Source organism: Passer domesticus, chromosome 14 (assembly GCF_036417665.1).
Source record: "Passer domesticus isolate bPasDom1 chromosome 14, bPasDom1.hap1, whole genome shotgun sequence".
Lineage (NCBI taxonomy): Eukaryota > Metazoa > Chordata > Aves > Passeriformes > Passeridae > Passer > Passer domesticus.
In genome coordinates this window covers 7,540,927-7,564,106 of record NC_087487.1, presented here as the reverse complement: position 1 = coordinate 7,564,106, position 23,180 = coordinate 7,540,927, and the positions used below count along the sequence as shown (strand labels likewise).

General features: G+C 40.1%; 1 protein-coding gene across 2 annotated transcripts in view; it reads right to left on the bottom strand.

Moving 5' to 3' along the window:
- Nucleotides 1–10,016: 10,016 nt before the first annotated feature.
- The window catches only part of NEDD4 (NEDD4 E3 ubiquitin protein ligase), a 50,763-nt gene continuing 37,599 nt past the window's right edge, over nucleotides 10,017–23,180 (bottom strand). For both annotated transcript variants that reach the window (XM_064388491.1, XM_064388490.1), the window contains 15 exons: nucleotides 22,257–22,334; nucleotides 21,944–21,998; nucleotides 21,796–21,854; nucleotides 20,912–20,977; nucleotides 19,427–19,656; nucleotides 18,746–18,867; nucleotides 18,574–18,644; nucleotides 17,006–17,101; nucleotides 15,864–15,937; nucleotides 15,648–15,708; nucleotides 15,043–15,102; nucleotides 14,838–14,945; nucleotides 14,150–14,246; nucleotides 11,892–11,964; nucleotides 10,017–11,814 (listed from right to left, as the gene is read on the bottom strand). In XM_064388491.1, the coding sequence (XP_064244561.1) occupies nucleotides 11,712–11,814; nucleotides 11,892–11,964; nucleotides 14,150–14,246; nucleotides 14,838–14,945; nucleotides 15,043–15,102; nucleotides 15,648–15,708; nucleotides 15,864–15,937; nucleotides 17,006–17,101; nucleotides 18,574–18,644; nucleotides 18,746–18,867; nucleotides 19,427–19,656; nucleotides 20,912–20,977; nucleotides 21,796–21,854; nucleotides 21,944–21,998; nucleotides 22,257–22,334 (1,353 nt within the window). In that variant the 3' untranslated portion in view covers nucleotides 10,017–11,711. The remainder of the gene's footprint in view (nucleotides 11,815–11,891; nucleotides 11,965–14,149; nucleotides 14,247–14,837; nucleotides 14,946–15,042; nucleotides 15,103–15,647; nucleotides 15,709–15,863; nucleotides 15,938–17,005; nucleotides 17,102–18,573; nucleotides 18,645–18,745; nucleotides 18,868–19,426; nucleotides 19,657–20,911; nucleotides 20,978–21,795; nucleotides 21,855–21,943; nucleotides 21,999–22,256; nucleotides 22,335–23,180) is intronic.

Genomic DNA, 23,180 nt, shown 5'->3' with positions numbered 1-23,180 from the left:
TGATCTTTTCTCTTGTTTTGGATTCATATGGCTGTGCTCTAACACCACAATGTCATGGAACAGAAAAGGAGGGGAACGAGCACCTCTGGGTGGGAAATGAGAGGTGGGGAGAGAGTTATTTACAGCAGTTTAAAGTGTCCCCACTGGAATATGTGCAATCACGATCCTCAATTTGCTGTAGCCCATAAGATTTGGAAGTGGGGTCCCAGAGCCCAAATCCATTTTTAAACGGACATATAATCATTATCTGGTCCCCCACAGGCTCGGCCCTTCCCAGCTACCAGTGCCAGGTCCCAGCTCATCCTCCAGCTCTGCTGGTAGGAGCTGCTGGGTGTCACTGCTAGTGTGGAGAAGCTGGAGCTGCAGGCACCACAGGCTCCTGCAGCACAGGCAGCTCAGCGTGGCTGTGGCAGTGCAGGAGCCCAGGGCAGGCTGGGAGCAGTGGTAATTGCCAGAAACCCATTAATTGCAGGGGAATTACTGCAATTTGCACCAGCCAGCTCTGCCTTCAGAGTCCCCAAAGCCCAGCTAAGGGGCTGCCACGACGCTGCACTCCTGGCAGGGTGTCATTAACTCTTCTTCTCAGGGTAGCCCCTTTTGTCCTTTCAGCTCTTGCTCCGAGTGTTTTTGATCTGGTGTCACTGTAAGCATGTTTAGACACTTTCTTGTTTCTCATGCCAAACTCCTGGCCCAATTACAACTGTATTCCCAGATTTCAAGTATGTTACACTAAGTCTATTAAGACCCACCATAAAAACGTTTACTTTTGGCACATTTGGTCACTTAGTAGATTCCTGTTTCATTCTAAAACTGTGTACAGTTACCATCTCCATTACCTTCTCAGCAGAGAGTCAGTCCTTCCATGAGCAGATGGGCAAGGACACTTTGGGCTGAGCCCTTGGGATGCTAATGAACTTTCTCTCCAGGCAGACTTCATGTATAGCAAAAGCACACCTTGACAAAGGGATTTTAACATAGTTCTCATCTCATCATAAAACAACTCCAAAGTGAAAGCAATGATTTTATTTGCTATATTAGCATTTTTTCCCCTTCCAGGAACCTTCACTGGCCCAAATCAGTGGTGTACCTTTGCCAGATTATTTCACAGTGCCCCAGAGGCAGCCTCCAGATGTTTACCCCTACCCTTGAAGGCTCATCACACTAGAATGAAGAGGAACCCTGCCATGAATTTCAGCAGGAGATGGATTGTCATCCATCATGGCATCCCATAATCTTCTCCCCTGCTGCCGGAGGTAACCACAGGCAGTTTGGAAGAGCAACCTCACAGGGATCTGGCAAAGTGCATTCCCTTGCTCTCCCATGCCCATTTTCTGCTACTGGAAGGTGTGAAAAATACCTAAATATTTTTGGTCAGTGAATCTGCTGTTTCCTAGATACAAGGCACCAGATCTTGTTGGTACTTTTAACAAACCACAGAGCTACAGAGAAAGGGACATACCTGATCCTGGATGCACTCTTGCCCTCACATACAGTGTAAAGACTTTATAGTTTGGATTTATTGCCGTTCCAAGCTCTCTCTTCTGGCCTTCATGCTACAGCTGATGCTCCTGTGCTTCCGTGAATTTCTCTGAAGACATAACCTGCCAGAAAAGCCTTTCTGTTTCCCAGTAGAGCTTGGTTTTTTTCCCTGGTTAATCTCCTTAATCTAGCTCTCAGGTGTAGAAACACCCAGGGTTGCAACATGGAGCAGAAGGTATGGCAGTAGCGTGGGACAGCAGCTCAGGTCAGCCAAACCACCATGAACATTTCCCAGGCCAGAGAGCCTGCACACTTCTGCCATGCCACCTTGGGTTTCCAAACAAGGAGCTAAGCACTATTTACTTCCTCTGAGCTCATGGGTGCTCAGCACTCCTGGGAGGAAGGTCCTCACCACTTGGCTGGCATGGGACCAAAGTGACAGCAGACTGGCAGCAGCAGCTGGAATTTGCACACTGAAACACATAGAATATTTTCATAAAGGGTTTATGCACACATAGAAAGTGTGAGGCACAGGAATAGCCAGCAAGTGGAGACTCCCATTTTATGGGAGCTGTCCCATAAAATGCATTTGCAATGTATATATTTTTTAATTGGCTCAGCAGTGTTATGTCCCCTCTCTCAACCCTTTCCACAGCATGGAAACAACCAAAATCCTGGAAATGGTGCAGTACTGTATTCTGATGCTATCTTCCATAAATCAAAGTGTTTAGGCACTGGGTCGATACAATAAGTATCAGACCAAGAATAACTCAACAGAAAGAAAATATCTCCTAGGTTACCCTTTTCTATGTTTCAATCTACAAAAGAATCTCTCAGAGGCAGCTTTTTGTTAGTCTGTCATGCTTATCATGCTAACCCACTGTTCTGCAGCTATTTGTTTAGCAACAGGCATGAAATATGGTCTCCTTTCATCCCTATATGTTACCTTCATTTTGCTGTTACAACAGGAAACAGGCAAATAATTTCTTCCTCTTTTCCTCTATATGTTTACAATGATAAAACAAATGTTAGAAATAAAATAAATGAAAAACAAGGCAAGTCAGAGGCTAGCTAGCACTTGGATATACTGCTGAATATACCGTGCTACAGATACCTATTTATTTTTGCTGTGAAAGATTCCTTTCCTTTGTCTTTGCATTCTCAGCATGTTACCAATGTGGTCTCTCCTCTTATCTACAATTTATCCCAAGGAACTATTAAAAAGAAGGATTGGGGGAGGCTTCCTGCTGCTCTTGTCCCATTTCATCTCCCAGAGACATAAGGAATTGCTGGTCAGGGAGAGGCCACTTGGCCAAAGCAGGCTGTGCCCCATGGGTTTATCTGGTGCTGCCAGCGCTGCTCCCTCCAGCGCTCTGCCCTGTCACGGGAGAGCGATCGCCTCTCAGGAGTGTGAAGATAAACAGATTTGAAGGCTTCAAGGCATGTTCCCACCACCTCCTCCCCCTCAGATGCACACAGAGGCTCAGCCTGCAAATGCCCCTGTGCACAAGGCGGCTTTGGGGATGCAGACCGAGATGGTTGTGAAGGGCCACACGAAGCTGTGACTCGCACCAAAACGGCCTGGCCAAGAATTCGGGCTGAGCCGCTAAAGGCAACACCCCGGTGCAAGGAGGAGCTGAGGGGGGGAACCCAGGGGAGCCAAAAGCTGGGCATGGCAGGCCTGATTTCTTTTGATGCCCAAATTGCTGCCTCCATCAGCTGCAGTTGCTGGGATTTTATCTCAGCTGGGCTGCAGGAGTCACTTGGGGGCCTGTGGGGATCTCCCCTATTTAAAGGCTCTGCTCTGCCCAGTGCTGGACAGGATATGAAGGCAGGAGACACAGCTGGATCACAGTGCCCTGCGTGGCCCAAGGGACTGTGGGGAAACAAAGCAGCCCACCCCAATGTCTCCTTCCCCTGCATTGTTACTAACCTGCCTTAGGTCTCCAGCTGTCTCTGCCCAGCACAGCAGAGCAGGAGGAGATCAGAGGCTCTGCTGGAAGCACATCCCCAGAGGCCTTCAGTTCAATGCAATGCAGCACTTTCCATCCCAGCATAGGCACTGCCAGCTGCAAAGAGGTTGTGTGGCCAAGTGAGGAATCAAGAGAACTAATCCTGATGGAAATAACTTGGGGGGCAAATTACAACCTTTTTTTTGTTTGTTTGGCTGGAATTAATTCCGTGGTTCAATTTGATGTGTGGTATACACAGGTATGGCTGCATAATGTATCAGGAGAGCAACCAGCAGTTAAAGCTGCTCATAGTGTAACTGTGCTGCTATCCAGCTATCTGTGCTGATAATCTTTAGTATACAGGATTATGTTTGCTAAATAACATTTTGCTGTTATTTGTGTTCAGATACCTCTGTAAAACCACAGAGGCCAGATGCTGGCACATGAAAGAACTTGTATTGTTTAAATAATACACATATGGAATACATACCAAAATGTTCATGTTAAGTAACTAGGGGAAAAAAGGATGTGTGCCATGTGTGGGGGGTGGTCATGACAAGTTAGGGAGTTAAATTGGCCTAATGTGCTCACTGAGGACCAGGACACTTCAAGTCACAAAGTGCAAGTCCCATCTGGAGCAGCTGGGGCCATCCCACCAGCCTCAGCAAGCTGCAGCACCCAAAGCACAATGCCTAACCAGAACAAACCTTCAACATACAGACAGCAGCCCTCCAACTGCTGCTGGATTTTCAAACTGCTGCTGGCTTCAGGAGGAGCCTGCCCCGTTAACAGCTCCAGGGCAGGACAGCCCCAGCCACATCCCGGAGCCCACTCCCACCACGGCCCAGCCCACACCAACTGATTGAGCTGCTTCCATCACACACAGCCTGATCAAGATTAATTTCTTTCTCCAGTTGGAGATCAACTGATCCAGCCTGTTTGCACCTTCAGAGTCAATTAAATAGCTGGACATTTTCCAGTACAGAAAAGCATTTACTGAAATGTTTGTTTTCCAAATTCAGGTCTATGTAAGTATGCAAAATTTCAACTTCACCTCTTATCTTTACAGAATTGTAGACCTTTATATAAATGAAAACCTGTTCTTAGAAGGGCTTAGAGTCAGACCCCAAATTCTCAGTGTGGAGAATAGCAAAATTAATTAATTTGCAAAATAATATTTTTTATCTGCATATTAATAGAGCTCAATTGTATTATATTGGATAAAGCAGCACCTCACATTTTGATAGCTAACCTTTAATTATACTAAGAAAAGCACTTATAACAATCTGATAAAGCACAAGAATTACTTTTTACTAACCTGTGAAATTAATTATTCTGTGAGTCTTCAGCACAGGATGTCTCTAACTACTGGACTGAGACCCAAAATAGGAATGAACAGCTTCTCAGTCCCCTGGGTTTGGGCCCATTTCTGTGGGTCTACATAGAGAGGCAGGCATTTATTTAAAACTCTGCATTACAGCGAGCAATAGTGCATGAACAACTAATTAGGCATAAATCTATTAAGGATGGACAACTAATTGCTGGGCAGCAATACATAGAATGGAGAAGCTCATAACTCCATCAAACACTTTATGAAACTGAATTTATTATATAGTTATCATAACTAGAAAATAATGTGTTGTAGCTCTTCATCATAAGTAAAATATATTCTCATTAACCACAGCTTCAGCTAGAAAGTAATTTCTAATATCTTCTATAGAGAAATTCCTTTACTTGGGCAAAGGAAGAAAGCAGATTTTCCAGATAAAGGGATGGCATGGCATGGCCTGGCCTGGGTAACTTCTGTTAAAGTGGCATAGTTTGTCATATCTGACAACCCACTGAAGAAAGTTATCACTAGTTAAGGGCCTGACCCTGCATTCCTTAAGTAGACAAAAATCCCTTTGAAGTCAATGAAGCATCCTGCTCAGATAACTACATCAGGATTTGGCAATTAATGAAAACTTCTAATTTCTTAAGTAGATTATGAAAGGTTTCTCTGAAAAATAACTATTACATGTTACTCACAGCAACTCATTCACACTGCAGGTTTGCTTCCAGCAGCTCTTGCAGCACAGGAACTGTTTCTCACTAACTAGGAATTACTAAAAGTCAAAACCACATTGTTTTCTATTTGCATTGATCTGCCTTAAATGTTCTTCTCTAGCTGATGTCTAGTTGAAGGTTTTGACAGCTTTGCATTCAAAAGGTCAGTAAGCAGTCCTCAGGGCAATTTGATTTAAACCTTTAGCATTTTGCATACTCCCAAGCAGCAGTGCATAGAAGGAAGTGTATTCACAGCCTCTAAAAGGTCATACTTCCCAGCCCTCAAAACAAAACCCCAATCAGAAATATTTCAGCTTGTAGAAAATATCAGAAAAGCCAACAATTATGAAAACATTTGCCATTGAATTAAACTCAAAATGGGTTAAGAAAAACAAATTGTGATGTATGTTTTTAGACTTTGGTGTATTTCGATGGGAAGTTTCACATTCTGTCACATTTGGGAAAGCTGCCTTATCTGTCTTTCCTCAAGAGGCAGGCTCACTTACTTAATGTCTGTTTAGGTTTTCCAAGCCACTTGGCCTCCCCCTCCCCAAAATCCCAAGCCTCTCTCTGGGATGAGAACCTGAAACCTTCAATGCAAAATTTGTTTGAAGTCTCATTAAGCAAGAAACCTCAAATTAAGGACAGCTCAGCAAAACAAAACATTTTTCTACAGAATCACGTGGACAATAAACCAAGCATTACATGGAAGTTCTCCCTCATTATCCCCTTTGTGAGTTGTTTGTATTCTGATTAGCGTGCTAGTGATATATGTTCCACAGAGAAAAAGCAATTAAGTCTCCACTTCAAAGAAAAATGATTTAGTATAAGAGCACCAAAGCTTGTGCTTGCATCTCCTACTGATTCTGTGATGCTGCAGAGCAAAATGGCAGCTGTTAAATGCTTAATTCCCATTTATAACCATGGAAGATGGTACGTGTGGGTTGTCTTTTAAATGAATAGACATTTCAAAAACATGCTTCTAGGCCACCAGAGGTATGGCTCCTTGGTGGTGGTCAGACTGCAGATAAATGAGTTCCTCACAGTTCACATCATTAGAACTGCAGAGTGAGTCTTTTAATAGTTCATAAAAAAGGGGAGATATTAAAATAAACTGCCTGATAAAAAGCAAAATCTCATAGAAAAATAATATCATAAGACGCTATGTGAAGAACTCAAGCACCACAAACTAATTAATGAGAAACAGAAAGCACACATGAACAGACAGCATGAAAAATAACAGATAGAAGATTCTTGTCTCTTAACAACTGACATTATTTTTGACCCCACAAGAAATTAGTAAAATGAAGACAATATTTAAAAGTACACACATTCAGTTTTAAGTATTTCATATGTTTTAGCATGTTATCATTGCCAGAATGCAATTCCCAGCCTAGGGAATTGATGAGTATCATGTATTTGGTAAGTAATGCTGCAATTGCACTGAAAAAAATACACAAAGGAAAAAAAAAAAGGAAATGTGTGCTGATCCAGGACATGTCCCACACTGACAGTATGCCAGAGGCAGCCATGCATTTCAAGGACACGTGTGCAGATTTTTGTAAAGATGTCATCAATTAGTGAAATAGCACCAAACTGTGCTATGGATCTACAGAACAAATGTCAAGGCACTACATAGCTTACAAAGTAAGTGTATGTATGAAATAGTGAGGTTAGAGGGAGAGAAACAGGATAAAGAATGAAAATTTGTAGTTTACACTCATGTATTTTGCCCACTCTATAATGTATTTAGCCCTAGTCTCTAATTAAAAAATACCCAGTTTGTTTGATATGCTTCAGATGTGATTTTTTAATAGCAATTAAAAAGAATTTGTCATGTGCTCTTCAAACTGCATAAGTGAAGACTCAGTGGCACTTTCTATTGAAATTATTGTTTTTCATTTCCTCTTAACCCACAGCTCTACCTCATGATGCAGCCAGAGTGCTGAAGAATCACCTGCACCACCTCGAGAACTGAGAGACTTGTATCCAGTAACACCCAGCCTGTTGAGAGCAATTAATTTTGAAGGGAAAAAGCGACAACACCCAGTGCCCCAAAGCTCCAAGTGAGTGTTGAATGTGTCTCCTTCATGCCTAAAGTCTCATTTCCCTACCACCAGACTGCAGAGAGTTACACAGACATTACCTTCAGAGTAAAGGAGAAATTTTAAAGTTTCCACTACAAGTCTTTGTTGAGGTTAATCTACATACTTACCTTTTTTAGGCTAAATAAATTCCCTTCAAAAGGATCATAAACAAACAAATTTATTATTTATTTATTCAGAAACACCCTTTACTATATAACTGTAAAAATTAACACACAAATAAACACCACCAACAGCCTTATTAAACGTGCAACAGGAATAGTTTAACTTCCTAGGGAAGTTCAGCCCCTGAAAAGTTTCCCAGAGGTTTCACACCATCCTAACACACCTAACCCCTGCTCCAGCAGCTCACATCCCTGCTGTGCCCCATCAGCCACTGACCCCAAGGAGCCTGGCCCAGCCATCTCCCATGCCCAGGGAGGCCCTGGGCCACTCCCAGCCCAGCCAAGAGTCCAAATCCCAGGCAGAGCCTCCACTGGAGTCTCCAGGTTCTATACAAGATTCCTGGAATCAGTAGTGAGCTGCAGAAACCAGAACCAACAGGAGGGAAACTTTTTGCTTACAGCTCTCCAGCTTGGAGCAGCCCAGAAAACTGCAATCACAAACTCACCTAAATTTTCAGTGTGGTGTTTTTAAAGATGAGAAAAGCAAAACTATTCCTGTTACAGTCATCCTCTGCCTCCTGTGATCCATCCTCTGCCCTAGAATGTACATTTCTCTCAAGATCTTTCTCATCTCTCAGTTTCTTCATAGATCAATATTTCTTAACCAGATCTGCACAAAGTCAGACCAAACATCAACTCTCTATCCATGTTTTTCCCCAGCAGATTTGCTTTTACCTACCTAAGAAATTCCTCCTCCTTACCCCTCCCCTGGGTGTTAAGAGCAATGAAATCAGTGAGATAGAGCTGGCTGCTGGCTCACAAGGAAGCAGCTGTTAACCTCTCCTCTGCAATGGCACAGTAAGAAATCTGCAGCTGGCATGCAGAACTGTGTTTCTGGTGAAAAAACATGGGTGTTCATAGGAGTGTCTCTGGAGTTTCCCCCTCTTCCTGTGTATGTGCTTCAGGGAATACAGAGGTTGTTGTGCAGAAAGTACAAGTGCAAAGAGTCATGCAGCAGATCCCAAAGAGCACCTCCCTGGTTGCCCAAGACTGCCCTTGTTTGGCTGTCCATGACCCCCTACAGAAATCTCCCAGGCTGCTTCCCCTTGCACTGCCCTGCCCACAGATGTGGGGGAATTCAGTCTCCCCTAAGAGCCAGGGTTTACAATTCCAGAATTCCTTGACAAGCTACAAAACCCACCCTGCTCCCTTGTCATGACAAACAGCAGCCTAGGGCAAGTCCTGACCAGGATGTTCCCACAAGGGTCTGCACCAGCCTCTTGGCCCTTCTGCAGCCCTCACTCCATCCAGCAACACGAGCCACGTCTTTTACTCCTCCCTGGCTTTTTCCTGGCTGCCTCTGTGCTCAGGCACACAAGGCAGGCCCCCTTCAGCCTGTGCCATCCTCCACAAAGGCTGCCTCACCCCCACCACCCTGTCCCATCTGACCAGGGGTTGGAGCACCTCTCTAAGGAAAGGTTGAGAGAATTGGGATTGTTCTGGAAAAGAGAAGGCTTCAAGAAGACCTAATTGTGGCCTTCCAATTCCAAAAGGGAACTTACAGGATAGATGGGGCAAAGCATGTAGTGACAGAATAAGAGGGAATGAGTTCAAATTGAAAGAGAAGGTTTAGATTAGATATTAGGACAAACTTACTGTGAGGATGGTGAATCGCTGGCACAGGCTGCCCAGAGAAGCTGTGGCTGTCCCATCCCTGGAAGTGTTCAGGGCCAGGCTGGATGGGGCTCTGAGCAGCCTGGTCTGGTGGAAGGTGTCCCTGCCAGTGGCAGGGGGTTGGAACGGGATGATCTTCAAGGTTCCCTCCCCACCTAGGCCATCCCATGATACTCAGCAGCACCAAGCTCTCCTTTACTTAAGCACAAGCTGCTGTCACCACTCCCCCACAAACTTAGTTTAAAGCCCACAGAAAGGACCTGCTGCTGGTCAGGGTTTCAGGGCCCCTCTCCCACTCCCCACCCAGCTGTGCTCCTGCCAGGAAGGTTCCCAGAGCAGGGAGGAGCCTGGCCCTGCCTCACCTGGTCAGTGGCCTTGCCCAGGGGCCTCCCCTCAGCATCTCTAGGCTGGCCAGCACTGAAGGCTGACAGTGACCCAGAGCCTCTACAAAAACACAATGTGTGCTTTTTCCAAGGCTGCATGTCTCAGGAGCAGAACACCAGGAGACAGCACTGCTGCATCTTCACTGCTCTGCAAAAGCAGCAGCAGCATGTTGTGGTGGAACTACTGCCATGGCCTACCTAGGAGGATAAAAATGACTCAGTTCTTGCTATTTCAAGATTACTGATTTGCACTTCAAAGAACTCAATCACAACTTATTAGAATAAACTTTTATTTACTGCTCTCAGGATCCTTATTTTATACTTTAAAGTATGCAACAAAACCTGCTACATTCAAATCTATACAGATTTACTGATATATCATTCACGTTTTACAAAACTGCATATAGATTTGGGAAATTTGTATAAGTTACCTTTATTTACATGTAATACTCTCAGTCCTAATGACCTAGTCAAAGGATAAAACAAAGTGGGATTTTAAATATCCCTTAAGACCCATTAACATTTGTTACATAATTTACATATCTTCAGAGAGATGTGCTACACTTCCTTCTTGCATATTTATAAAGACTGTGACTAAACAGAAATTTGGTGGCCAAAGCTAGGTACTGTCATTTCCTCAGATCATATTGGTAATAAAATGTTAAAATTTGAGCAAGCCAGGTATACAAACCAATTTTTTTTTCTTTCAGAACCAACTTTGCTAATCATTTTAACCAGCACTTGCTCAAAAAAAAGTTAATATTAATACAAAAAAGACCCACATTTACAAAAGAAATCAAACTAATATTTATATATGACAAGTTGATCTACAATAAATTGCACATTGTTGGTTATGACTTTGGTTATACTGTATTAACAAATTTGGTTTCTAGACTAACACTGGAGAAAAAAATATAAAAATGCAGCTGTAGAAACTAGCAACCTGTAAACATATCACAGAACCAAATTCTGCACCTGATCACATGTGCATAACCTCCCTGCAATTCAGGAGTTTGCACATAACAGACTGCTGAATTTGGCCCAGAAAACCCTGTAAACATGTTCTTTATTGTTATGTAGTGCAATACTGCAAGAATGGATAATAAAGGCCTCTAACTATCAGTAACGAAATACTGAGTGATATCCATACAAATTTCACTTTAAGATTGATTTGTTGCAAAAGGCTGAATTGAAAATATTGTTGTTCAACTACAAATTTATCCAAAAAAGTGATGAAAACTCAATAAACCAACATCAGTATACAAATTCAAACAAAAAATGGATATAATTTCTCATTAAAAGTCAGAATTATGCTGCTTATCTGTTTTGTATAAAAATCTTGGGTTTGTTACACTGTTTTAGCAAAAGCAAGTTAGAAGTCTAACAACTGTAGCAAGTCAGTGTTCTGCAAACAAAAGTTTTCCAATGTTTTATCTAATATGCTGAATAATAAGGTGCTTTGGGTAGATCTGTTGCAAAGAGCCTGAAGCAGCAAAAATCAAGATATTGTAATACATGAAGTTTGTTGGGCTTTTTGTTTGGCTGGGTTTTCTTTAAAACACTTTAGCAATTTCAGTTGCTCCTCTTAAAGCAGCAAATCAAATTTAAAACCTCTGCAAAGATTTCTTCACAGCTTTACTTCAGTAGTTTACTGCAGGACAGTCTCAAATATCGTACAAGAGGCAACTGCTAAAAACATTTTCATTTTTGACTTACTTGGCACTGGCTGATCCAACGTGTATATTGCATGGATGGGCAAATACACAAAACTATGGAAATGACAAAATCTATTTTCAAAAGTTACTGATTTTTAATACTTAGTTATTCTATACATGGTATACACTTCATATATATATGAAGGTTCAATAGCCATTTGACTAAATACAATGGTAGTCCCTGGAAAATTCAGATTTGTTTGTAAACCCTTAACATAAAATTGCAGCACTGGACCAACATAATGTCTGTGTCTTAATCAACCCCATCAAAACCCTGAGTGTTTTCAATGGCTAGAAGAAGTTTATCCCATAAATCTTCAAAGGAGTCATATGGAGGCAAATCCAAGCGATTAAAGCTGAAAAACAGATGAAAACTCTTCAGTATTTTATCACTTATACTGGAGGTCATAGTTTATCTGAATTAAACACTCACCAGGTATGAGCTCTTGGCAGTTTTTCAGGGGTACCCCACTGCTCAACTGTGAACAACTGTGGTCCATTTGAACCTGAAGAAAAGAACACATCAATTTTCACCCTATTATGAAATCCTTTTGTAATCAGAGATTCAAATGATGACATATTTGGGGGTTTTGCAATCCAGGTCTGACATTTGAAGGAGCTATCTATACGAATAAAATACAGACTACAGAAAGTAATAGCCAATAGTTCCAATTCCCTTGTATTTTAGTTATTTCTTGCTATACCTCAGTTTCAGGAGATTTTACACCTTCAGCTCAGAAGCCTAAGACCTAAACGTACATGCAGAGTAGCTGGTTTTGAAGTTTTCTGGACAAAAGAATTTTATACTTTTATAAATCTTACATGTAAAAACTTGTACATGTTTATCACCATATATTGTATAAACTGGCAGAAAATAGTCAATGCCCACCCTACCTATGCAGCAACAAAATTAAGAGTAACAGAATTTTTGCAAACATAGCAATCATATGTGCACTTGCAGGATGTTCTTATGCACCTGAGAACATTTTTTGGCTAGCAAAAAGAGCCCCAGCTCCCTCTATCCTCCAACAACTGCCTCACAGCATCTCATCTCTAAGTTTCTTGGACTTCTCAATTCTCACCAAGCAGATGCAAGGAATATTTTATAACCGTTTCCTTAAGCTGGGAGAAGACTGCAGTTAAAAAAGGAGAAGGACAAAAACGGCACTATCTCAGAGAATGTCTGTTCAGGGTCCCGGCTGGGTTTGCTCCGAGCTGGGAGCACTGGTGCTGGAGGAGAGGAGCTCCCGGCAGTGCCACGAGAGGGAGATCTCGGCCAGGGAGCGGCCGGCAAGGGAACCCCCGGCAGCAGCAAAGCACCACGGACCCGCAGAAAACACTGAAAAACCACGTACAGCTTTCAGCACAAGGCACAGGAAATGGAATTGTTACTGGGGTTTAGTAAGGACGGCATGCTGGCCACAGTAAAGCAGAAATAACTGTAAGAGAAATAAACACAGCACTGTGCAGACAACTGCTACTTGTATTCACTCGCTTGTTAATGAACAATTCAACTACAGAAAACTGCTCAAGTATATTCTAATCCCTGGGCAGAAGGAAGCCAACAACTTCAGCAGTTTCTTTCCCTGTATCAATTCTTAGTTCTACCTCTAGTAGTGTTCTTAGACAAACAAGCAGAGCCCCTGAGGCAGCAGGATTCTGACTGGGTTCCCCTGTGATGAGCACGTGCTGTAGCACCAGCAATGCCAAGGCTCAGGTGCAGCAGCAGACACATGGCTAAGCCTGCTGAGCACACTGTTCCTCCCACTGCAACTCACATCAGTTACTGATGGAACAAAAAAAAATAAACCAAGTATTTATGGTGAAAATGAAGACATGGAGAAATGGGAACACAAAATGGGTGGTTTCGTCCACAATCCTTTTGTTTTATAAACAAATTAATGTCCTGTTTATAATAAAGGAAATGTTTAATCAAAGAGGCAAGTTAGACTATTCAGTCACTTGCACAGCATCTCAAGCACTTTTATCCCTAATAAAGTAGTCTAGCAGAAAACATAATAGCTGATGGCAGCTGAGAACAGACCTCCCCTAAGCCAAGCATCCCCACCCTTTGTGGGCTGCTCTATCTGCTTTTGCCTGCAGTCTGCCCACAGTGGCTTTTCTGGCTTTGCTATTGAAATTTGCTCCCTGCTGTCCTCTGCTTGTCTCAGTCTCAGCTTTGTAGGTTCACTACTTTTCTTCTGACTTTATGTTTAACTCGTGACATTTCAGTGGTCCCCTCTGGAGTATACCCTTACAAACAACTGCATCTGCACAAGCGTGGCTTGTGAGCAGATAAAAGCAGTTGTGGAACTGAAGTTAACTGCTGATGCCAGCATGTCTTTGTAATCAGATCTTGGATAACTGAGAATTTTCTTCAAGCTCAATCATGTGTTAAACAGGGATTTTTGCAGCTCTTGAGAACTTTAAAAATCCACGTTCATTTGAGAACTCCTATACATTTAAAAACTTCCAAAACCAGAATTAAAACAATATGTTCCCATATAGAACATGGGGAAAATGTCACGTAAGTGACTCTTCTCTTATTTTTTGTCTTATAACTGCCAATACATACTAAATTTTAAAACAAAATTTGAAAAAAAAATTGACAATGTCTGAATTCAAACATCAGGACAATGTTGGCATCGGGTTCTTTGTTACTTAATTGTGAAGATAATCTTAAGTACTCACCATACAGCTCAGCAAACCCATTCATGGGAACACGTGATGTGCCAGTAACAAACTGAAGTAATCTTATCCTCTTCTCAGAGTCCATCATTAAGACTGCCTATGTATGACAACGATTACAATTAAAGATTTCTTCTTAAATTAAGGTTTTAAGCTAATAGACTTATGCAACATAGTATCAACTTCAAAATAATTATCTATTAAATACATATGCATTTTTTTTAGTGACACAATCTAATTCTCTGCCTATTGCTTAAAGCTATAACGTCAACAATTTTTTAATGGCACTGTAACAAGAGTATGGTCACTGGCTTAGCAGGCTGTTAAAATGCTTCCCTTGAAGATTTGGTCCCCTACTTTCTTTGAAGTTTCTTATGTTATGAACTAGAAGCCAAAATCCTGTAATTTATTAAACAGAAGAGTTTAACACCTCTTTAGTGTAACCATGCCAGGAAAACCTACACAAATATTTTTAGCCCCAGTCAGACAGGGATATTTTTGAAAAAGCAATCATCAGTATTGCATTTACATTCTTAGCATGCATCTCATCTTTAGTTTTCTTACTTTCTCAGGAATTTTAATGGTCAGATAATATTTACCTAACCTTTTAATGAATGAAACGATAAACTAGCAGAAAGGCAGCAGCTTTTGAACACATTTTCAAGAAGAAAATATTAGAACTTCACGATACCTTCCAGAACCACTGTATTACTTGATGGTTTATGTTGTAGCCATTTTTGTACTTTGTGTGTAGTTTCCAATCAGCCACATCCACATCTCCCAATCCACACATTAATAACTACAGAGATAAAAAAAACCAAACAAACAACACCAAAGTTTAAGTCAGTAAACTAAAGTTTCAACATAATTTGTTCTCTTTTCCATGATACACCTACCTCTAGCTCATTTTCATCAAAAATTTTAATCAGATCCTGTGGTATCAGTTCAAAAAAGCCCTAAAAAAGATGAGGGAAATTCATAAAAATCAAGGCAGCATTATTTTAGTTTTTAGTCAAGAAGAAGGATATGGGGAGGCTTTGGTAAACACAGCCAAAGCAATATATCAAAGACAGATGTTTGGACACCAGTCCTCAGTTCCGTTATAGTACTTTTAATTGATTTCTCACACCTTTACTGTGCAACACTGAGTGATGAATGAGTATGGAAGTCTGAATATCATCTATGTAGTACAATTGGTACAAAAAAGGGTAAATTGCCTAGTTTAAATCAAACTAATTAATCAAGTTTCATTTCTACAGAGATCATTAAATAGTTTGTTCTACAGCTAAAGCTGTCAGTCAGGATTGAGAAATAAGCAAATTTTTCAAGGTGAATTAAGCACTCCAGTAAAAACATACCAAAACATTTTAAACTCTGAAATAATTCAAAGCTGACACTACAAACAGTATCCCTGCCTTTTCTAATACTTTAACAAAATTATTAGTGAGTCTTCAGATGCAACAAACTCCTAGAAGAATTTATTTTGTAATTAGAACTGTACCTCTTTAAAGGCTGTCATTTGTTTCTGTACTCGGCTCACAAATCTCCACTGAATTACAAGACTGCAAAAAAATAAAAACCCAAACAAAACCACATTTAAAATAAAAGTGATTTATATACAAAGCAACAACTTCCTTTTATAAATAAACCTAACACAGAACCCCTGTGCTAGCAGGCAACCCAGGGAGGTACACTGCACACTGCAGCCACTACTCACTGAATGTAGTCTCTCTTGTTCTTGTTGGTGACAACTATTTCTGATCCACCACTTTTCAGTTCATGTTGATGGGTCTAAATGCAATGTACAGAAGAGGTCTTAAATAAGGTGAATGTATAACAGAATTCCTATGTTACTATTAGATAATTCATTCAACTCCTGAGGACTGCAGAATTTGAGAACTATGAGAAACAGATCCAGTCACACAGATCACCTAATAAATAGAATGTGGTACATTTGTTAAAAAAATATCTATTATTAAGGGATGCAATAGGAAACCTGCATTTTTCTGACCTGCTACAGCACACCACCCAAGACTGTACACAGGTTCACAGTAAGGGACATTTCTCTAACTGCATATTCCATGATCCAGCCCTCATTCCAAATCTCAAAGAAAAACAATTACAGAAACCACTTCAGCAATCAAGTCAGTAAGTGAATCAATATATATCTCCCTTACAAAGTGACTTATACTACACTAGAACCTCAGAAGACAAAAAACTCATTTTCATGGATGTACATTTGTTCATGGATAACATGGATGTTATCATGGATGTACATTTTCATTGCTTCTTCTGAGGATCACTGCTGTTACACAAGACCATAAAGGTTATTACCCTTAGATCTAGCTGGCAACTGCAATTTGGCAGTTCTATTCAAGAGCTGTGGTATTTCTACATGACTTATCTTAAATAGCTTTGTGTGCAATAACCAGCTTGTTTATTCTATAGGTTTCTAGTACATCTTAAGAGAAAGGAAACATGTTATCTCCCAGCAATTCCAGCATTTTCCAAAGAAACTCATCCTTTCCAGCCAATCACATGAACTAACCTCTACTCCAGATCAAACAATGGACTATGGATATCTTAGTCTTGGTTACCTTCACAGCAACAACTACATTTCAATGCAAGTAGTATTCAACAAAAAAGCACAAGCGATTTTTTAAAGCTCTGCTTATTTCCAAGTCCTTCATCACACCAGGCTGAAGGTGTGATGCACTCACATGCACTCACCACATGAGTGGAAAGAGCTGAGTGAGCAAAGGGCTTTTCTTAGCACCATACACATAAAATCCCCCAATTTCACAGGTCAAGTATTTTGTTCCATGTTTTTTCTATTCCACATTACATGAACGTACTAACCTGACCAAAAAGTTCTTCATCAACCATGAATCTGAGATCCAGTTCTGTTGGATCATTTTCAAGAATCCATCTCAGAGAATTGTAATATTCACTATCCTAAGAGAAAATTACAAAAGAGTAAATGCTAAATAAAGTAGCCACCTCATAAACTGCAAGAGCTTCCATGACAGCCCAGGGAACACTTCTGCCTAGGGTAATCCTATACTGGATACAGAGACACTGCAGTTGTACAAAGCTCTGAAGACCTTTAAAAGCTGATTGCTCAGCAATCTATGCAAATGTCTCCAATAGCAAAATGGTGGTAAGATGGTATAGCACTAGCTGAAGCAATATATTTTGGACTCTTCTCTTGTCTCTCATCCTCTATTTATCTTCTTTCTCTTGTCAGGCATTACTACAAAGAGCCTTAGGAAATGAAAATTAACATGAAGTCAACCACCTGCTGGCTCTATCTGAAGCAGTATGACGAGAAGGTTGAGGGAGGTGAATTCTGTCCCTCTACTCAGCTGTGCCCAGCTCTGGGGCCCCCAGCATAAGGACATGGAGCTGCTCCAGTGAGTCCAGAGCAGGCCACCAAGGTGCTGTGAGGGCTGGGACACCTCTGCTCTGGAGACAGGCTGGAAGAGCTGGGGGAGCTCAGCCTGGAGAAGAGAAGGCTCCAGGACACCTTCCAGCATCAATACAGGAGCTACAGAACAGGTGGTGAGGGACCTTCTCCCAGGGAGTGTAGTGATAGGAGGAGGAGGGTAGATGTAGCTTGGACATGAAGGAATTCTTCCCTGTGAGTATGGTGAGTCACTGGCACAGGGTGCCCAGAGAAGCTGTGGCTGCCCCATCCCTGGGAGTGCCCAAGGCCAGGCTGGACAGGGCTTGGTGCCACACCCTTCTAGTGGAAGGTGTCCCTGCCTTGCAACCCCAACCCAAACCATTCCATCATTCTAAAGTACTGAACAAAAACCAAACCAAAACAAAACAAAAAAAAAAAATCAGGACACATCCATAAAACTATTAGTCAGAAACAGACAGCAACTACATACTGTAATCTTAAAGGGCAGCAAAACCACTAACAGACTAAAAAGCTCGAATAAAAAAATCACTTTGTCCATGACCATTCTAGATAAGAGTCCTTATCAGGGAACCAACCAAACAAGAAAAGTCTAAGGGACATGTTTTCCTCTAAAAATGTTACATTGTATCACTCAATTGTCAGTCCCTGAAAATTATTAATTTTTATAATTCAAGAAAAAAACTCATTTTAAAAACAGGTTAAGATAGGAATCCTGAAAGTATTTATATTCCAACAATCTCAGTGTCTAAACCAGTGTCTACACAGAAAGTTAAGTTCCAGTTTCCAATACAGCTTAACTGACTTGAACCTGAGTCTAGGTCTTTGATTTTCATTGGAAGTTTTAATTCCTATACAACTTACAGACTTATAAAAGACATAGCCTAAGATCTTTAAATCATGCATTTTCAACCTTCAAAACATCATTATAGATATATATACACACACATAAAAATTATACATTAACATTAAATTTGTCAACATGATAAAGCAAATTACATACCACAGACTCCATATCATGTAGTGTTATTGGTTTTTGGAGCATCATCTTGTAAAATGGACGAATAAAAAAGGCTTTGAAGAAAAAGAAATAAATTTAACAGATGCAAGGACTTAGGACTCAAAACATATGCAATATTAATCTGAATATCACATTACATAAGATAAATACTAACCATCCAAAAGTTTGCCATGGTAAACAGCCATTCCAGCCACACGACCTATAAACTTGAAATAAGAGAGATGATCTTCATTGCAAAGTCCAGAGTTCGGATTGATCTGCAGAGTATAGTTATCGCTGAAGAGTTGAAGGAGGGAACAGGGAAGAGAAAGAAAAACAAAAATGTACTATTGGACCAGTCTCACATTTGAAGATCTGAAAGACATCACTTATGAAATCAGTTCTTGCTTTTCATGATGATATCTAACATTAAACAATACACAACAGAAGGCTATTAGTATATGAGAAACACCAACCACAAACTACCTCAGTAAATTAGAAATATACCAAAGAGAAGGGATTAACTCCCATTCATTGGAAAGCAGAGTAACATTCTCTGCACTACTGGTTACATACTGCCTCTTCTGTATGCAGGAGATGGTTGCAAGCACATGCTTGTCCATGCAAAAATGCCATAGCTTATGTTAGACTTCTGTAAAAAAACCCACAATATTGTCTCCACATTACTCTTCTGTCAAACAACTGGGTGCAGATTATTGCAGTTATTATCAGCTAAACCCTCTGGTCCATTTGCAAGGGCAGCAGGAACCCTTAAACCAGGGAATTTTTAAAAAAGGTACAAGAAATAAAATTTCTTTTCCTAAGTTTTCACATCTTCCAGAGCAGTATTACTTACGTAGCTGAATATTCAAACAATCCATAATAAGGATTAAACATTTCTTTAGAGAGAAGGAAGAACCATTCCCTGGCAACTCCTCCATAGTCTAAACCTTTTTCACCATCAAATTCAATCCAAAGTCTTGCTTTAAGGAAATCTGCTCTCTTTACAGCTATGATTCTTCTGTAGGAATCTTCAAGGATTGTTGTGCGATGAATTTTCATTTCAAACCTATTTGGAATATCACTCTAAAAAAGAGAACATGAAAACAAAGAATAATAAAACAAAACCCAGCATCTTAAAGTTTTGCAGAATATGCAAATTCTGAAAATAGACAAAGAGGGCACAGAAACTGTCTCCTTACATAACTTGGAAACATAACACAGTATGACTGAAAAGAGGCTCCATTTCCCTGCAATTCAACTAGCAAAGAGAATTTCAGACACTAACTTCTATTTCATGCTAAGAAAATACAGTTAAAATTCTTACCAGTAACAGCATATGGGCAGTTGCTCTGCATGCAGCAAGGCATGGAGTCTCTTCTGACATTGAACATTTATCATATTACACACTTGATTAAAAACAGCTCACAGTTGACACATAAAATTATCTGGAACCATTTTTCCTGACTTATTCACCTCTAGTTCAATATTCTATGAGCCTAGGTGTCCCATTCTCTTACTTAAGACAAAATCTACAGTTGTATTTAATTCTTAAATTACCACAATTGTATTGTGTGGCTGAGCTCTCTCTCTCAGATTAAGATATTGACATTTGAAGGAATGTTGTTTTACTAGGAACACAAAAAAGAGGTGCATATATAATTGTGTGCAATTCACATGCAGCTCAAAAGGCACAGGCAGACTTGGCAGGTAGAAGGTGAAGCATGGATCTAAACTCAAAGGCTATTATTATAAATGTAAAATATCTCCCAAGGATGTAAAATTTGATTGAACTTGTGCAGACTCATTGTTACCTGGCTGTCCAGATGCTATTTACAGTCTTTTATGCTACATGCTATAAATATACTTGGCACTGCCACTTCAAACTAGAGTTTGGAAACAACATTCATAAACTTCAGATTTTAAGGCTGTAACAATTTATTGCAGTCATCCAGCCTGATCATGATGACAGCAGAGATTTCTACATAGACAGACTAAAATCTATTGTGAGAACTTTCCATATTCTGACTTTCAAAAACCATTCTATGCTTGATCAGTGATTTCCAAACTTTTCTGTTGCTAGTCTTACTTTCAGGTTCATCACATTTTAACCTTTGAGAATTTCTACTTTTTAAATCAGATTGCTTACATTCTTCATCAGCGCATAAAGTCACAAACCCTGCTGTTAGAGGGGGTTACTAAATACTAATTATTATGAAGCTGGTGCTTAACAAATGTATTTGTGATCAGACAGTAAATTTACCTTCCCTGTAAATTCGCTTTCCCTTGTTTAGGGGCCTAAATTTCATAACCTTCTGCTGGATTCCTATTGATTACTAACCTGTTTCTTCAATTTCTTTCTGAAGAATTCATACTTCCGCTTATAGTCCCTGGAGTAAGGCACAGCCTTTGGGGGGAAAAAGAAAAAAATTCTTGTGTGTCTTGTGAAACACAGACAACCCATTTAAATTCTGAGATAACAGGAATACATGTTTTACTGAGTGCCAGGGGAAACTTCCAATTTATAAACACCAGGAATGAAAAGCACTTCACTGTTTAGATCAGATGCACAGAATTCATGCTGTACTTCCCATTAGCTGATGTAAGTGCCTGAGATCCCTGAGTGGCCCAGATCAAAGTGACCAAAATGCCTTTGGTGACGTCCATTTCCCTGCTGGATCATGAGAGACCTGGCTACAAACACCTCTATTTTCCATGGACAGGGAAGGTTGTTTACATATGCAGGCTATTAATAAACACAGATATCAGCTGAACACTAAAACCCATCTATAATTATAATGCAAACCATCTTTGCAATTAGTTCTGGTAATTTCACACTTCAGATTAAGTATTGAGGCTGGATAATTATTTTCCAGTTGAAAATCAATCAAATTCCTCTTTAAGCCGTTTTCTTTTTCTTTTTTTTTTTCTCAAATTTACTTCATGAATTGAGCTAGTGTAAGCAAGAAATAAATAAGACTTCCTTACCCACTTCAAAGCCCTCCTCCCAGTCTATAAAGAAACTTTCTTACTACCATGGGAACTGCTTTTTCTTTCTGGCATTTAAAGACCATTTCCTCAGAAAGCTTCCTAAACAGTCTTTAAAAATAAATAAAAATGCTTTGTTCAGACACTCTGAAAGTTTCACTTTCTAGACTGACTGATAAATGACAATTTGTTTGGGTTCTATTAACAGTATGAAAAATCTACATTAGGAAAGCTTACTGGTCCAGTTATTGCCACATTCTGGAGTCGAGGATCCTCCCATTGTGTTCTCTTTGTATCTGCAAGAAAATTTTTCATTAGTTCCATTAATTAAAATAATGATCACAAATAAAGTTATGATTAGGGAAGAACACTACACTGTACATACTGTGATTTATGAAGAATATTCTTCCATCTGTGTGAGTTCTCTCTTCCCACCCTGGCTGTAAAAAGACAACATTTTTATTACATTTTTTGATTACATTTTTATTATAAATTTCTGATCACACAGCGTGCATAGAACTCAACATGATCTACAGTTGTGGGCATTCCTCCCTCATCTACTGTCAGCACTGAAATTCAAACCAGTATTTTTTGTACAAAGAAAGCAGGCTGCATTTTCTCAAGTGTAAATTTCAATAATGCTAACTTAAACAGTTAAATTTTTCATCTCCAAAACAAGGACAAAATGGTTTACTTACTGGTAATGGGCCCAGGTCACCTGGATCTAGGGAAGCCTTTCTCCTTGGATGAGCAGAAATTTTCAGTCTGGGATCTTCCTTTGAAAAGAAAACAAGCAGCATGTTAAAATCCTTTTGCTGCTTTGTTTTGCCTTTAATTTTTTTGTCTTTATTAATGATTTTGTCAAGAATATGCCTAGTACTAATTAGCTAATGGTTACATATTCTGCAGCCAGAGGAATCCTTGTGGATTTTCAGTCGTCCAGAAATTTACAGTCATCTTCTAGTAACCTCTCACTTTATTTTATTTACAAATATATAAATCCCTCACTCAACTCAATTTTTGTGCAATTGAGTCAAATTACTCTTTCCACACAATTTCTGACACACCTTATATTTTTTAGGTTTGGTGGTGTTTTTTGTTGTTCGGTTGATAGGTTGGGGTTTTTTGTGGGAGCTAAGATGGAGGTGGTTGTATCATATGAGTTCTTTTAATCTACCTGGAGAAAAGAATACCCATTTTGAATCAATTTAATGAATTTCTCCTTCCCTTTCACCTGACAGTAACACTGACTTACTCTGGAGATGCTTAATCCCATCTAGCAGCACTGCCTAGTGGTGAGCAGTGCCCCTCTGTGGAACTGCAGCTGCACAGCTCCCTCATCCATATGGCACTTGCACCTGGTCTGCTCTTCTAAGCATTCACAGAGATTTGTGTTGTGCCCTGTGATAAATTCAAGGTAATGGATTTCCTGTTGAAGGTATGTTTACAGAACTCATTTCTGTGAACAGCTCCTATAAGCCACCACAGTTCTGCAATGTCATTTAAGAGGGGCTTACATCTGCAAAGCAGATTCCTGTTTTCCTCCTTCCAAGCTAAACTTTCAAGTACCAACACAATTAGTAAAATTTATAATCTTTTACTCATGACAGGCATTATAACTT